This window comes from Haliaeetus leucocephalus, unplaced genomic scaffold (assembly GCF_000737465.1).
Source record: "Haliaeetus leucocephalus isolate CR32 unplaced genomic scaffold, Haliaeetus_leucocephalus-4.0 Scaffold170, whole genome shotgun sequence".
NCBI lineage: Eukaryota > Metazoa > Chordata > Aves > Accipitriformes > Accipitridae > Haliaeetus > Haliaeetus leucocephalus.
Genome location: NW_010972606.1, coordinates 111,737 through 125,051, shown reverse-complemented (window position 1 = coordinate 125,051; position 13,315 = coordinate 111,737). Strand labels below are relative to the sequence as shown.

The following is a 13,315-nucleotide window of genomic DNA, read 5'->3' as shown; positions in this document are numbered from 1 at the left end:
ATCATCTTGGTAAACCAAGTCAGCAATTGCATCACCACTGACTACAAAGGAAGGTAAATGAACCCAGGCTCAATCCTGGGACGACTTTGAAGGTGTATGAACAAGGGAAGAACTTGACCAGAGAATCCTGCCTTTTAACAAGTATCTACAGCAGCCTGGGGAACAGACCCCTTCCAACTCCACCCATTTAGTAATAGAAATAGATCCAAGATAACATAGGCTTACATAGCACTCTCCACATATAGTTCTCAAACTATGAGGACAATTTCAAAGTGTAATTTTCAGAAGCTGCCAGAAACATGAAGAAAGAGCTGAGACATGGAATCGCTGCGTTAGTCCTGACTCTTACCTTGAGTTTAATATTACAGTCAGATAGGTCAGCACTGGGGAAAGGCAAGTTGTTCCTCTGGCAAGCCTTCATACAGATACATGTTTGAAAAATAAAATGTGTGCACTTAAGGAACATAAAAATGTTTTATGGAATCCTATTTTTAACACTAAATGGCACAATGAACTATGGGAAAAACTAGAATTACAGCAGGAAACAGAAAAAAGCTCAGTTGACCTGAGCCTGTGGTTTTTCAGAGGTGCAACTGCAGAGGAGCTCTGCCTACTTACACTGCTGTTCACACGGGGCCCTGGGGCTTTCACAGCTGCTACTGAGGAAGCACATTCTTCACGCTCTTCTGGAGAAAAACAAAGGGATTCTGACTATGCTGTCGGCAAAACAAAAGGAGTCTGTGAATTCACAAGTTTTTGCATGCACCTGCAGGGATATTTTACTAAGGTGAAGCCAGCAGATTTTACTATTGTTGAAATTTCAACTGCCATAGAAAACTACTCAGAAGTCACATAGCAGTATCAGAGAGCATATACTTGCATTCGAGGCTGCACAACAGGACGTCCACCAGGGCCTTGCTTGTACCCATCTTTTTCTCCTGAAAAACTGTTAACCTCTGTTCTACCAGCTGTAGTGGCAGAGTCCTAAAATAGTCACCCTTGCAGAAGGTAGAAGCAAACATCTCCTCCTAGTGCTTTTTCATCTCCACTGACTACAGAGGACAGTTAAGAGGACTAACTCACTTCGATGTGCAACTTCTAAGCACCCAAGGGGAGGCAGATGAATCCTGCCTGGCAGCTGACACAATGCCAACTCTCATTGTGATGAGGGTAGCTGGAATCTTTGGATTTAGCTGTTTGCTTCTCCTGATCATCTCAAAAGCCTGTAACTGTTAGCCATGTCTATAACAGGTTTCTCAAACACTTTTAGAAACCCAGCCTCATCAGATAGTACTCCTACAGCAAATGGATGTGACTTACAGTTAAAATGTGTTCCAAGGGCCAAACAAAGCAAACAAAATAGGTGGCATCCCTTCCCCATCCCCATCTGCACCACAGAGCACTGGACCCTCCCAGCAGAGGAGGACTGGGCAACTGTCTGTAATGTGGATAGATGCAGCTCACACCAAATTGAAGACAATTTGAATCCAACTGTGGTTGGAGCATCTTGTCATTTTTACCTCCTTTAAGTCTGGGCACCTGATAGACAGTAAAAACATTCTCCACATAAAGACAAAAGATGAAGATCTGAAGCTCTCTATATAGCATTTGCTAAAAACACCTCTTTGGAGACATCCTTTGCCAAATAACTGCCAAAACTTCAAAGGCTGAATTATAACATTGAAGTATTTGTAATGCAAGTTTGTTATGCTTCTTGTGAAGCCTGGCTGGCAGTCAGAGATGGCATCTTTCAGCTGAAAGACCTGGTCCAGGCAATAACTGGAAATAGCTCTTTGGTGGCTTACGCGAAATGAGTCAATGGATCTCAGTCCAGCTCTCAATAAATTAGGAACCACATCACAAAAGCATCTGTAAGAGTCACTTCCTTTGTTGATACCATTCTAAAGGCCAAGGACTGAATAAGGTAGGGAAAATGAATTATCATCCCTCAAAATAGCACGTTCCTTCAAAACACAAATTGCTTTTACCTAGCATCTTTGGTGAAAGTATGCCAGTGTGTTTTTACAAAATATGAACTACTCTAAGTATTTATTTAGGTAATATATGTAACCCCACATTTTCTCAGTAGGAAAAACCAAGACCTGCTGACTTTCAACATGCCAGAGCCATGCAAAAGGGGAACAGCCAACAGGAATATTCCCATCCCACACACTAACTGCATTTCTGCTTTCTGGAGCCAACAAAAGTTTAAGAGCTCTGACATATTCTTCTTTAAGAAAATTTAGCATACAAACATAGGCTCACTTGAATAAACCACTCAATTTCAAGGACTTACATCATTAGGAATATTTACCTTGTCTCTTGCCAGTAAAGGGGCATGAAGCAAGTAATACAAACTTAGAAAACTAAGAAAAAGCAACAGTATTTTAAACTCTGCTTTAAGAACAGAGAGTAATTTTAAGAGGACACAGATAATATGGCATCAAAATCTTTGATCATGAACATCAATCTTCACTTCTTGTAATAAATCCCCACACCCACTGAAAGCATCATATAGATCCCAGCAAATTAACTTTGCTAGAAAGCAAAGCCATACGTCACAAATACAATTCAGAGCAACAGTTTTGAAAAATCAGCTGATTATATTAATTAATTTGAACTTTGTTACATTCAGATGGCACAAGGTAACTGAATATAAACACACAATATTAGAGGATTGGTGCTGCTTAGTAAATTTAGAGATGCTGAGTTGAGAGAAAAGAATGTGCTTCATTCAAAGAAGGTGAAAGCCTTCTGAATTTTGGTGCTTTATAAACAGCTGCTAAACTGACTGAATGATGCCTGTGAAGTACACAGGGTCAAATGTGGTCAGTACCTCAAAGAGCACCAGATCTTTCCATATTGAAAAAGCACTTATAAAAAGAACTTGGTACATTCATATATTCTCTCTCTGCCTATCACTTCAAAAAATGTCCTAGGTATCCACAACAGAGGCTGGATTATTCTTTGTCAGTCCCCTCTCCCTCAAAGTTGACGAGAATATACCACCGAATTCAATATGGGTAGTAGATTTAGCTTTGTATCAACAAAAGAGACTTCTTGCTTAGAAGCAGCATTGACTGAGGTACCAAAGGAAGCCATGAATTACAATTAAATTCTTAAGTGTTTATTTTGTTCATAAATTAGCCATTGGCAAATATTAATTTAGATCCCATTAATCTGGAAAGCCATTAGAATGCATTCAGTGCAGCTTCCTTCTAAAAAGTAGGATTAGCCAAATTTTATTTCTGTTAAAAATCCTACACTCTTGGTCAGGCACAAACTACATTCCTGATCTACCCAAGGAAGAGAAAACAGGAGGAAAAAGCATAAGCAGGTGCAGCGCTTCTTATGCCACAAGCAAAATAGCCCCTATTTCCCTCCCTAGATGTACATATATGATGTGACCCTACTTCTGCAAGTGACTTCATTTTGTAAATCAGATGCTTTGTTGACAAGATGATCACCACCCTTGAATAGAAGGAAGCTGCACCCAAAGCACCGATTCAGATGTTCCAGACAGAAGTCTGGCCTTCCATCCAAGACAAATATGGAGCTTAATCTGCACTGCTCTTACCATGGTTTATTAGTTTGCAATATCTGGAGAGGATTTATTTTATGATTCAAAGAGAAGGGGGCTGGGTGGACCTTACTTAACCAACATCTTTGTGGTAAAATCCAGCCTTGCCTTGGCACCCAAGAGAGGAAGAGAAAGCACTTAGATGCCACAATGACAGAAGAAAATCTCATCATGCAACTGCATTCTTCAGCTGCACACAGGCAGATGCAGATTCACTATCACTCTCTAATGTCCTAAGTAAGAATACAGAAGCTTTTAGCCTCTTAGTCCGTATGGCAGCATTCTTTAAAGATGACAAGATGATATGACTGCTTCAGAGCACTCAGGCAAAAGAACCAAGAAAAGACATTTATGCTGTGTTTCTCTGACTGAGAAAATTACAGTCAAATAGAAATAAGAAAGATACTGTCAAGACTAGTTTCAAAAGTGAGCTTCTACATGGAAAAAAATACAAAGAACACAAACAGGTTTCAGATTTGGGTTTTCTTTGGTTTGGGAGGGGGGTGTGTGTGTTTGTTTTTCTTTTGTTTTTTTTAGAAAGAGAAATAGGATAACCAAAATCATCATCAGAATTCTTCTCTTGCAGCCTTTGCTCCTGAAACAACAACACAGGCTCATCCCATGCCTGGGGGTCAAAATCTGAAACTGAGATTGGAGTGTAAACAAAACCAAAATTGGCTTGCTAAATATTACTGCTTCTTTAACAAAATGGGCAGAGGGAAAATTAGCTAAAATTACTTATCTTTATTAGAGTATAACAATTTCCCCCCAATTACCTCACAATTACTTCCTTTTTCATTTTTGGCTTTCCACTATTCTTCCAATCCTTTCAAATGCAGTGATCTAAAGTACACATGAAAAAATGGATGGGTAACTATGAATGTTTTTTCTAAATGTTGTTTTTGAATGTAAAGATTATTTTACAAAGCAGAATGTTATTTTGCTTATTTAATGGGCAAGCATATATCTTTGTTGTACCCTCACCATGGCCAGAGTTTTGCATCTTACTGACGAGCAAAGCTGAAGGCAGCAGCATTTTTGGCAGGCTCCGAGGAACCTCTTTGCTAGTTTCCAGCAAAGGTGTTCAGCAAAGTTATTCTGTCAGCAGCCAGGCTGCAGCACAAGCTGTGAGCAGCAGCTGATATCAGTGGTGTAGGTCAGAGTCATCAAAAATGTGAAATTCTCTCATCTCTGGCTTGGGCGATACAATGTTCATCTATTTTGCCTGAACACTGAGAGGGATTTGTTGTTCTTTTTTCATTTGACACTACACAATTGGCTTACACGTCTGTGAGCAAAAGCAAAGAGTTAACATGAATCAGGTGCCCTCTGGGATTAGATGGGTCTTAAAGGTATCCAAGTACAAGCCTAAGACTTTGGAGTTATCAGTGAACCATAGCTGTTAGAGACAATGCTTTCAACGTGAACTTAAAGCAAGTGGCACCCTGACAGCAGGGAACATGGCAGGTTGTACTCTGATGCCTCCTGAAAAACCAAGTGGAAAGTTCCTTTAGGTCACCCTACAGTAACATCAGCATCACTGATATTGATTGAAGGAGTTGGGATTAGAGCTGCAATACATTAAGTCAACTTGAATATCCACATACTGGTTTAGGATTGATTGTATCAGTACGGCATTCATTTCTCACTCCTCATTGTGACAAAGCCCAGAGCAGTAACTCTTGCTAGACAAGAGGACACATCACTATTCCTGTCACAAGAAACATTGATACAAGTTCACCTGCATCTAAATTACATCCCAGGTGTAACCAGCCCTCTGGAAATGCCAAGATTTACATGCTCAAACTGATTTGCTAGTAAATATATTACAATTCTCACCCGGACAGCTCCATCCTTCCACATATTACTACTATGCCAGCACAGCTGAAATCGAAGTTTTCACCCCACATGTTTGTTCTCCTCTAACACTACCTTGGCTAGATGGCCTCAAATCTTTGGAGACAACTTTGCATTTCCTTGTGCACCTGGGGCTCACAGTGACTTCAGTGTGTTCCTTCCTGTGGAAGGCATGGATGAATGTTGCCTGTAAACACTGCTAATTACTGAGAACTAGAGCTGGTCAAGAAGCGGTGCATGCTGCGACATAAGAAAGAAGCTAAAAAATTTTCCAATTTCTTTGAAGGTTTGCCAGTAAAGCTTGAAAAATCTAAAGCATTCCACTTTTGTTCTTTTCCCTTATACCACTGGCTCATGAAAAAAAGACAGGGAGAGATAAGAAAGGAGAGGAAAAAGATTTAACAGGGGGAGGAAGGAGTCCCCTTTTCTACTCCCTTCGTCTTCCAAACCAAAATAACTGGTTTTGTTTTTCCAGATCTTTATCTCCCTTCATCTAAAAGCTGTCCTCAAAATCATGTAATAAACTACCTGCAATTCATTTTCTTACCTGAAACTATTTCTGAAGATGATTGTTCCCAATACCACAGCTCCTCATAACTTAGTGATTTCCAACCTGGGGTCCACAGACACTGTCAGCAGCGTGCAGGTGGTCAGTGAGACAGGAGTGTTTTTTAATCAAAGGTGCACGATGGTCTGGGAGTATGTTGTGGCTTGACAGTAGTCTATGGTTCACTGGACTTCAGAACCACAGCCTCAACTTCTGTTGCTCTCTAACCACTCCATGGCTTACATAACTCAACTTCAGAGACAGCTGTAACACTCAGATTCAGCTGAAGAATATCAGGGGGAGTTTTATTTGACTTCAGTTCCACATGTATCTCTTTACGCAGATACTGAAAGTCAATTATATTCATGTTTTATACTACACACACTTTTTTTTTTTTCTCCCTCTATGAGGATCTTCCTGACGTAATGTCTGTATTCTGCACTTTGGGCTTTTCAAATATTTCAAAACAGTCTCTGCTCTTAGATTCTTATTCATCTTACTGTCATTTTGCCTGACTTCAAGTTCACTCAATTTCTAGTTGGAACAATTCAAAGCATAAGCAATTTACAGGAGATTATTCCAGGTATTCTTAACATAATTGTTTATTTACAAAGGAGGAAAAAAAAAAACCAAACCACAGAAAAGTTTCTAATTGCTACTTATGCAACTGAACAGTGAAGTCACCATATCCAAAGTACAAGTGGGCTAAGATGCTCACATAATACCTATTTTATATGAACTTTCCTTCTCTGTTAGGTGAAACTCCATGAGAAGATAAACAGCACAGAGTAGGGAGTCTCCATGCAATAATTAACCATAAGAGAACCCATCTAATACACTTCAATATAAAACAGTCATCAATACACTTTGCTCTCAAGAGATTTGAGAGCTGAATTCATGGAGAACTCCTCTTTTAATAAACCTTGCTTCTCTGCCCGTAGTCATTACTTCATAAGATGCTACCTATGCCTGCTAAGACTGGGGAAGGACTAAATAATAAGACTTTACTAGAAATTGTATTTACAATATAATCAGGGTTTTGTTTGCCCCCCCCAACTTGAATATTTCCTTTCCTACAGCATTTGCAGAAACCAAGATACATGCTGTAATAAATTTCATGAAGGAATTAAACTGTAAGCAGGCAGCTTAATTTAGTAAGAGAAATTTTCTTTAGGCACAACAAAATTTTTGATTTACAGAAGTGAAATATGGCAAGTCAGTCATGAAGAATATCAACTCACCTGCTCAACCAGTTATTTAGCACTTTAGTGGACTAAGCACAAACAAAACCAACAAAAGCCAGTGACAAAGATGCAGGTTAATGCACCAGAAGTGATAAAATTCCTTTCTTTCACCTTAACAGTCAGAATTCCCTGTGATGCATTCAACTGCTTTCTGAGACACACCACTATTATGATCTGCACCTAAGACGACCTTACTTGTTAAGTAAGTCTCCCCAAGTGTATTTGCTACACAAATATCTGTTAACCAGAAGCCATTACTCCACTAAATAGCAATGTGCTTTAACAGTTGGCTGTTGCATGCTTGTGGCAGCCATGTCTTTCATTGCTGTATGATTGCCTAGTGTCCCACAGAGAAGCTATATGTAGAACACAAAATTCCCTTATAGTTCCAGATGTTAGAGCTTGTTAAATTATACTTTTTAATTATTGTTAAACAGACTTCATTCTCCATATTCAGTTTCTACAGTTTGTAAAAAGAGATATTCCCATTAAATCCTTACCTTGTGATTGAATTTGTTCTCTTTTCCTGCTCTGCCAAACACTAAATACCGCAAACCAGAAGAATCCAGTTATCTTTAACTTGAAGAAACAACTGCCTTTAAACAATGCAGTACAACACTTTTGTCTGTGGTGCTACTAACATAAGCTTTCCTCTTCATACAGGACTCAGCATGCTAAAAATTAGTGACATTTTAAGAGGAACAATTCTTTCATCATCAGGCTGATATTTGGCTGGCATTCTGGTTACCTCCCTTGTAAGGCACCAGTGAGAGAGAAGTGCTGGGAACACATTATGCAACTATTCATTGCAAAAAAATAATTAAAACAAATTTTAAGAAAAGTCTGTGACAAAAACTTTTCCAATATACAAAGCAAGACAAAAGGATCCTGATGCCATTGGACAAAGGTCTGCTATTTCTACCTGGCTAATTTGGAAAAGGGGAATTTTTTCCTGAAATGATTGTCTCCATTTCTATGGGAAGAAGTGGAACAGCCTGTGAGCTGCTCCTGCCTTCTCCACATTTTGGTTCAGATCTAGCTAATCAGCCAAAGAAGTAGTTCTGCACTCGGAAACAAAGGGGAGACACCAGGCCACACCTGTGTCCTGTCCTCTGTGTTCAGCTGTGACACATGGAAACCTAAGATGGCTAATCATAAGTTCACCTTCAAACAATGGTAAGGGGGTTCTGTGGCTAGGTAATCCGCATATTGATGGGCTTTTACAAAACAGCTCTCCTGCAGACAATGAAATACCATTTGGAATTTAACTATCAGTTCAGCTATAAGTAGGTTCTTTCTTTACTAGTGCACTCATAACAACACTGATGCTTTCTACCAAATGAAGCTATAGCTGGTCTGGTATTACATGGCAGTTGAGTTGGGCCTCTCTCAATATTAGATTCAGCTCTACTCATTCTGGAAAAAACGAAGTAGAAAATAGTGACCTGTGGGAAAGGTCCACTTGATAAAGTGATCCCCCACAAGTGACTGAGCACAGATTGGTAGTAGTGCTGGCAAATTCAAGGTTTGCATATGTGGCAGAAGCAAATCTACCTTGGAAATGAACAGTCCCTGGAAAACCCTTTTCCCACAGAGCAGACTCAAGAGTCTCCAAACTGGCAGTGACGTGCGGAAAACAGTCTGGCAGGAAGAAGACATATCTGTCCTCTGTGGGGGTTCTCAGTGATGCTGACAGAAGTTCATGGTAGAGCACAAGTATGCTAGGTAAGTTGTCTCACTCTCTGTTGCACCAGGGACAGGGAGATGGAGCCTAACCTTGTACAACCAGGAGAACCCCCTAAGCACACGCAACTCCCCACTTGCAGCAAGCTGCCTCTGTAAAGCGACTTTCTTTTGTTGTTTGCATCCTTCTTAGCAGTAGCTTCAGGGTAGTCATGTGTCTTACTGAAGTTATGACTTTTGTTCCCCTCCCCCTGCAGTTTAAACACCTGTGTATGGAAGCTGACTGTAGTTGTAACTCCTGTGGCTAGGGATGACCTAATATCTTCATTTTAATTGTACCCAACTTAAGCACAACTGTATTTCTCATAAGCATTATTCTACTACAGTGGCTCATAAAAAGGGCCCTAAACCAAGTACTTCTTTCTCGTAAGGTATCCACCTGACTAAAGTTTTCTAATTGTTTGTCTGGGGGGCGGTTTGCTTGGCTTTGTTTTACTACAAGGAGATTTAATCGCTAAAATTTCTTAGCACATTTTATAAATGCACTAGCAGTGCCTTACTTAATGCGACATTACACATGGTACTCTCGGAGAATTGTAAACTATCTTTACTACACATAGTAGAAAAAGGTCTCACAACCTTTTATCTGTTCAAAGGTAACAAAAAGGTTTTTTGTTTCCACTTCTGTGGAAGGAAATTCAACGAATTCCAACATGCCAAGATCTTTGCTAAGTCTGCAGCTCCTCTACAGCACGTCAGCAATCACAGGCTCAAACTCTGGAACATAAGAGACATAGCTAATATAAGTTGCAATACAATAAACACTCTTCCTCTAAACACAGTTCCTCTCCCCATATAGATCCGAGTTATCCCCTTACTTCCTCCCTCCCATTCATTCTCCCACCTATGATAAACTCAATCTGTTTGCGCAACCTACTCACATCAAACTATTACTTAATATTGTCTGTTACCTTTTTACTAAAAGCTGAATAGTTGTCTCTCTTTTTACTGCTTCAGGAGATTCTTACCCTTGTGAAATCCCACAAACCCAGAACTACCATTTAATCAATCATTGTTCCCTTTTACTAGTAAAAAATATAGAAGTCAACTGTTCCTTTGACAATCAAAATATCATATAAGTAGCCTTCTGAAGCAAGCTTATTACATTAAAATTCTAGGTGTCTGCCTTCTTCATACTCTATTCAGTTGCAACTCTTATAAAACCATATGTCAGCTAACAAAGTGCAAGTTTGTAGGTATAAACATTAAAGACATACATCACAAACTAAGTTTCAAATCTACAGTTCAAACCAGAATGCAAAATCCAATGCCAAAATTACTGAGAAATTAGAAAACCAGGTATTTGAAGCATAAAGATTAATATTATTTCCTGATCTGCTGTTTTCCTTCACTTTTTTAATCTCTACAAAGTATTGAGATATTAATGCAAGCCTCACAAAATTACCTGATTTCACAAGTAAAAGACAGTAAGTATTAACTATGACAACTGCCCATTTGAATGCTTCCCATGCTGATCAAATTATTTATGACACGGAAGATAAGTTTTTTTCCCAATAAATTCATTCACACACACACACCAGTCCCTGTTTTGTTTTTATTGTTGTCAAAGAAAAATGTTCTATTGTTTCCTCATGCAGATGCAGGAGCAGTGGGACTGCCAAAAGTTATTTTGTAGTTTTAGACTACAGAGCTGCAAGACTTTTCATACTAATAAAATGATTGGATCTACGCTTCTGCATTTGGCAACAACTAACTTCTGATCCTTCAAGAAAAGATGCCCCACCTTAAATACAGTTCACCATATAAATTCACACCATGCACTAAATAACTCTTCCCTGAGTTCATACCCCATAACATTAGATTGGGTTACCCTCACTGTTACTTCTTTTTGCACAACAGAAGATCTTATTTAGTCACCAGACTTTGAAAAATCCTGCATCAACCCATCCTGAAGAATTAGACTTCAGTCAATTATTTATCAAACCCACATTTTCATGCTACAGTAGCGCAATTACTACTGATGGCAGGTCTGCTCTAAGTGCAGCTATATGTTGAAATGAGCTGCGAACAAGAGAAGATTAAATGATTTCGTGGACAAGGGTATGCTTGATTTATGTCAACTGTCATTACCTTAAGACACATAAAGCCTCTTTCTGGGGTACTAAAAGCAAACCATTTACCATATAATATCAGCTTAGTAGTCTTTGTGCTGATGAATACTGTATTCAAAGCAGTAATTCTTTTCATTGTCATTTACATGTCTACCCTGCATCTCCTAGAATACAAAGTTTATCAATTGGCTTTACATTTTAGCTAATCCTCAACTTAAACTTGGTGGGAAGAATATTTTTATTAGAATAAACATGGACTGAGTGAAAACAAAATTTACAGCGAGAAGATAAGCTTTAAAAACCAAGACAAACCCATTGCCTATACAGATACAGTGGACAAAAAAAGTGCTTCTCAAACTGTGACTAAGCTCCTTGTGGTCACCAAAGGATTCAAGAGAGATCCCAAACTACAGCAGGTAACTTAAATGATTAAAAACTTCTACCCACTATTCAAGCTTCAGGGGCACACAGACAGATGAGCCAAAAGGAGGCTACACAGAAGTTCTGAGAAACAGTAGCTAGGCAAACCTCACCCACGCGCGTGAGAAGCTATGCATACACTGAACTCTGTTCAGTGTGCCATCCCAAATTATTCCAATCCATGAGAGGCCCACGAGGGACTCCACTATGCACAGGATCAGACCCTCAGAGGTCAGAATCAGAAGGCTTGCACAAGCAGGTCCACAATGGATCATTTGACAGAAATCCAAAACTTCTGTTCTCCTGGGAACATTCCCTCATTGGGCACCGAGAGCGTAGGGGCCTGGTCCAAGTCCAATACAAGTTAATGATAGGGTATGGGTGTGTTGTTTGGTTTGGGTTTTTTAAATACTAACTTTCTGCAAAAAAAGGCAGAAAGAAATAAAGCATGACACCTGTCCACAGTAAGTATTTGCTTCTTAATTCTGTTTAGCTAGTGGTCTGGAGATTTCTCTTCCCCTGAAACATTTGAGAAATAAAATCTTTAATTTTAGACTTTTTAAGCTCTGTTAAGCAATAATATTTAAATTGAGCATACACTATGCCATGTACAATGTGAAATACAGCTGAGTTCCAGTTTCACAGAACCATGCAAATTTGACTTTTCCTAATCCAAGACACCTTTTAACAAAAGCGGGAAAACATGTCTACATATAGCACAGAAGATAAAACCACATAAATTCTGTTAGATACAGTAATGGATTTATCATATGCAATGAGTGTGGCCACTGCACACCATCTCTCAGGTTTAGCAGCCTATGGGCTAGTATTTCAGTTAGCTGCCCTGGATCAAAATTAAGACTGAGACTCTTCAACCTCCAAATTCCTAAAGGATAAGCAATGAAAGTAGTTTTTAAGATTTCTGTGTATATTTGGGCATCTTTTACGGAACATGCACAATAATTTAGTGAGATTTATTAGTGTTATATACACTCACAAACAAGATCCCTCTACTTCAAGTGACTTAAAAACTGTAATCGAAACACTGAATCAGCATAGGTGACAAAACCCATCATCTGTGGTCTCCAAACAAATTTCACTGCTCTTAAGCAAAGAGTGAGTAAAAGCAAAACAACATGAATATATCCCACCAAATATCCTATAAGAAACTTTTTTTTTTAAAGTCAAACTTCAGCATTGCTTTTTATTCAGAGGCTACATCAAGGCTCATTTATTCCTATTCTGAATTTCGCAACAGGAAATCAGGTATGCAACATCAGTGGAGGCAGCCTTTCAGCACTCATGTGAACTCTACGATTCTAACCCAAGACGATTCAAATTAATTAAACCCAAACAAAACCAGGAGACATCTCATAGTTCTTCGCATCTGACTTTTACCTTACTCACTGTAAACAGCCTAAAGATACAGAGCACGAGCCAGACTGTCAAATTACGGGCCCAATCCAAACCTCCTTCGGCTCAGGGAAAAGCAGGTTTTGGATTCGTTCACCAGAGAGTGGGAACTTGTGAGGTTTTGTTTGGTTTTTAAGCGCATCACAGAGACAGTTTTGCCCCTTTATTTATTTATTTTTCAAGCGGGCAGGACACCCTTAAGCCCGAAAGCCACGTTACCCGCGGGCAAGGCGGGTGCACCCCGCACCACCTCACGACAGCCGGCCGCGCCTGAGCCCGACCCTCACCGCGCACCGCACGGTATCCACACACGCCCGGCTTTGCCTCCCACCCCGCTAAGCGCCGAACCTCCCCACCGAGCTCACCTCTCCCCCCGCCGCCACCTCAGGCGGGGCACCCCCGGCTCTCCGCAAGCCAGCCCACCCGCCACGCCAGCCCC

General features: G+C 39.8%; 1 protein-coding gene across 3 annotated transcripts in view; it reads right to left on the bottom strand.

The window, feature by feature from the left end:
• Window positions 1–13,315, bottom strand: part of STK38L (serine/threonine kinase 38 like) — a 48,687-nt gene that overhangs the window by 34,627 nt on the left and 745 nt on the right. Inside the window, exon 2 of one of the 3 annotated variants that reach the window (XM_010563562.1) lies at window positions 5,985–6,267. The exons of 1 other annotated variant lie outside the window; for it this stretch is intronic. Coding sequence is in view for 1 of the 2 variants with exons in the window: in XM_010563559.1 (XP_010561861.1) it covers window positions 619–673 (55 nt within the window). In the remaining variant the exon portion in view is untranslated. Of the gene's footprint in view, window positions 1–618; window positions 719–5,984; window positions 6,268–13,315 lie in introns of those variants that run through there. One more of the 3 variants, XM_010563559.1, reaches the window with a different exon arrangement.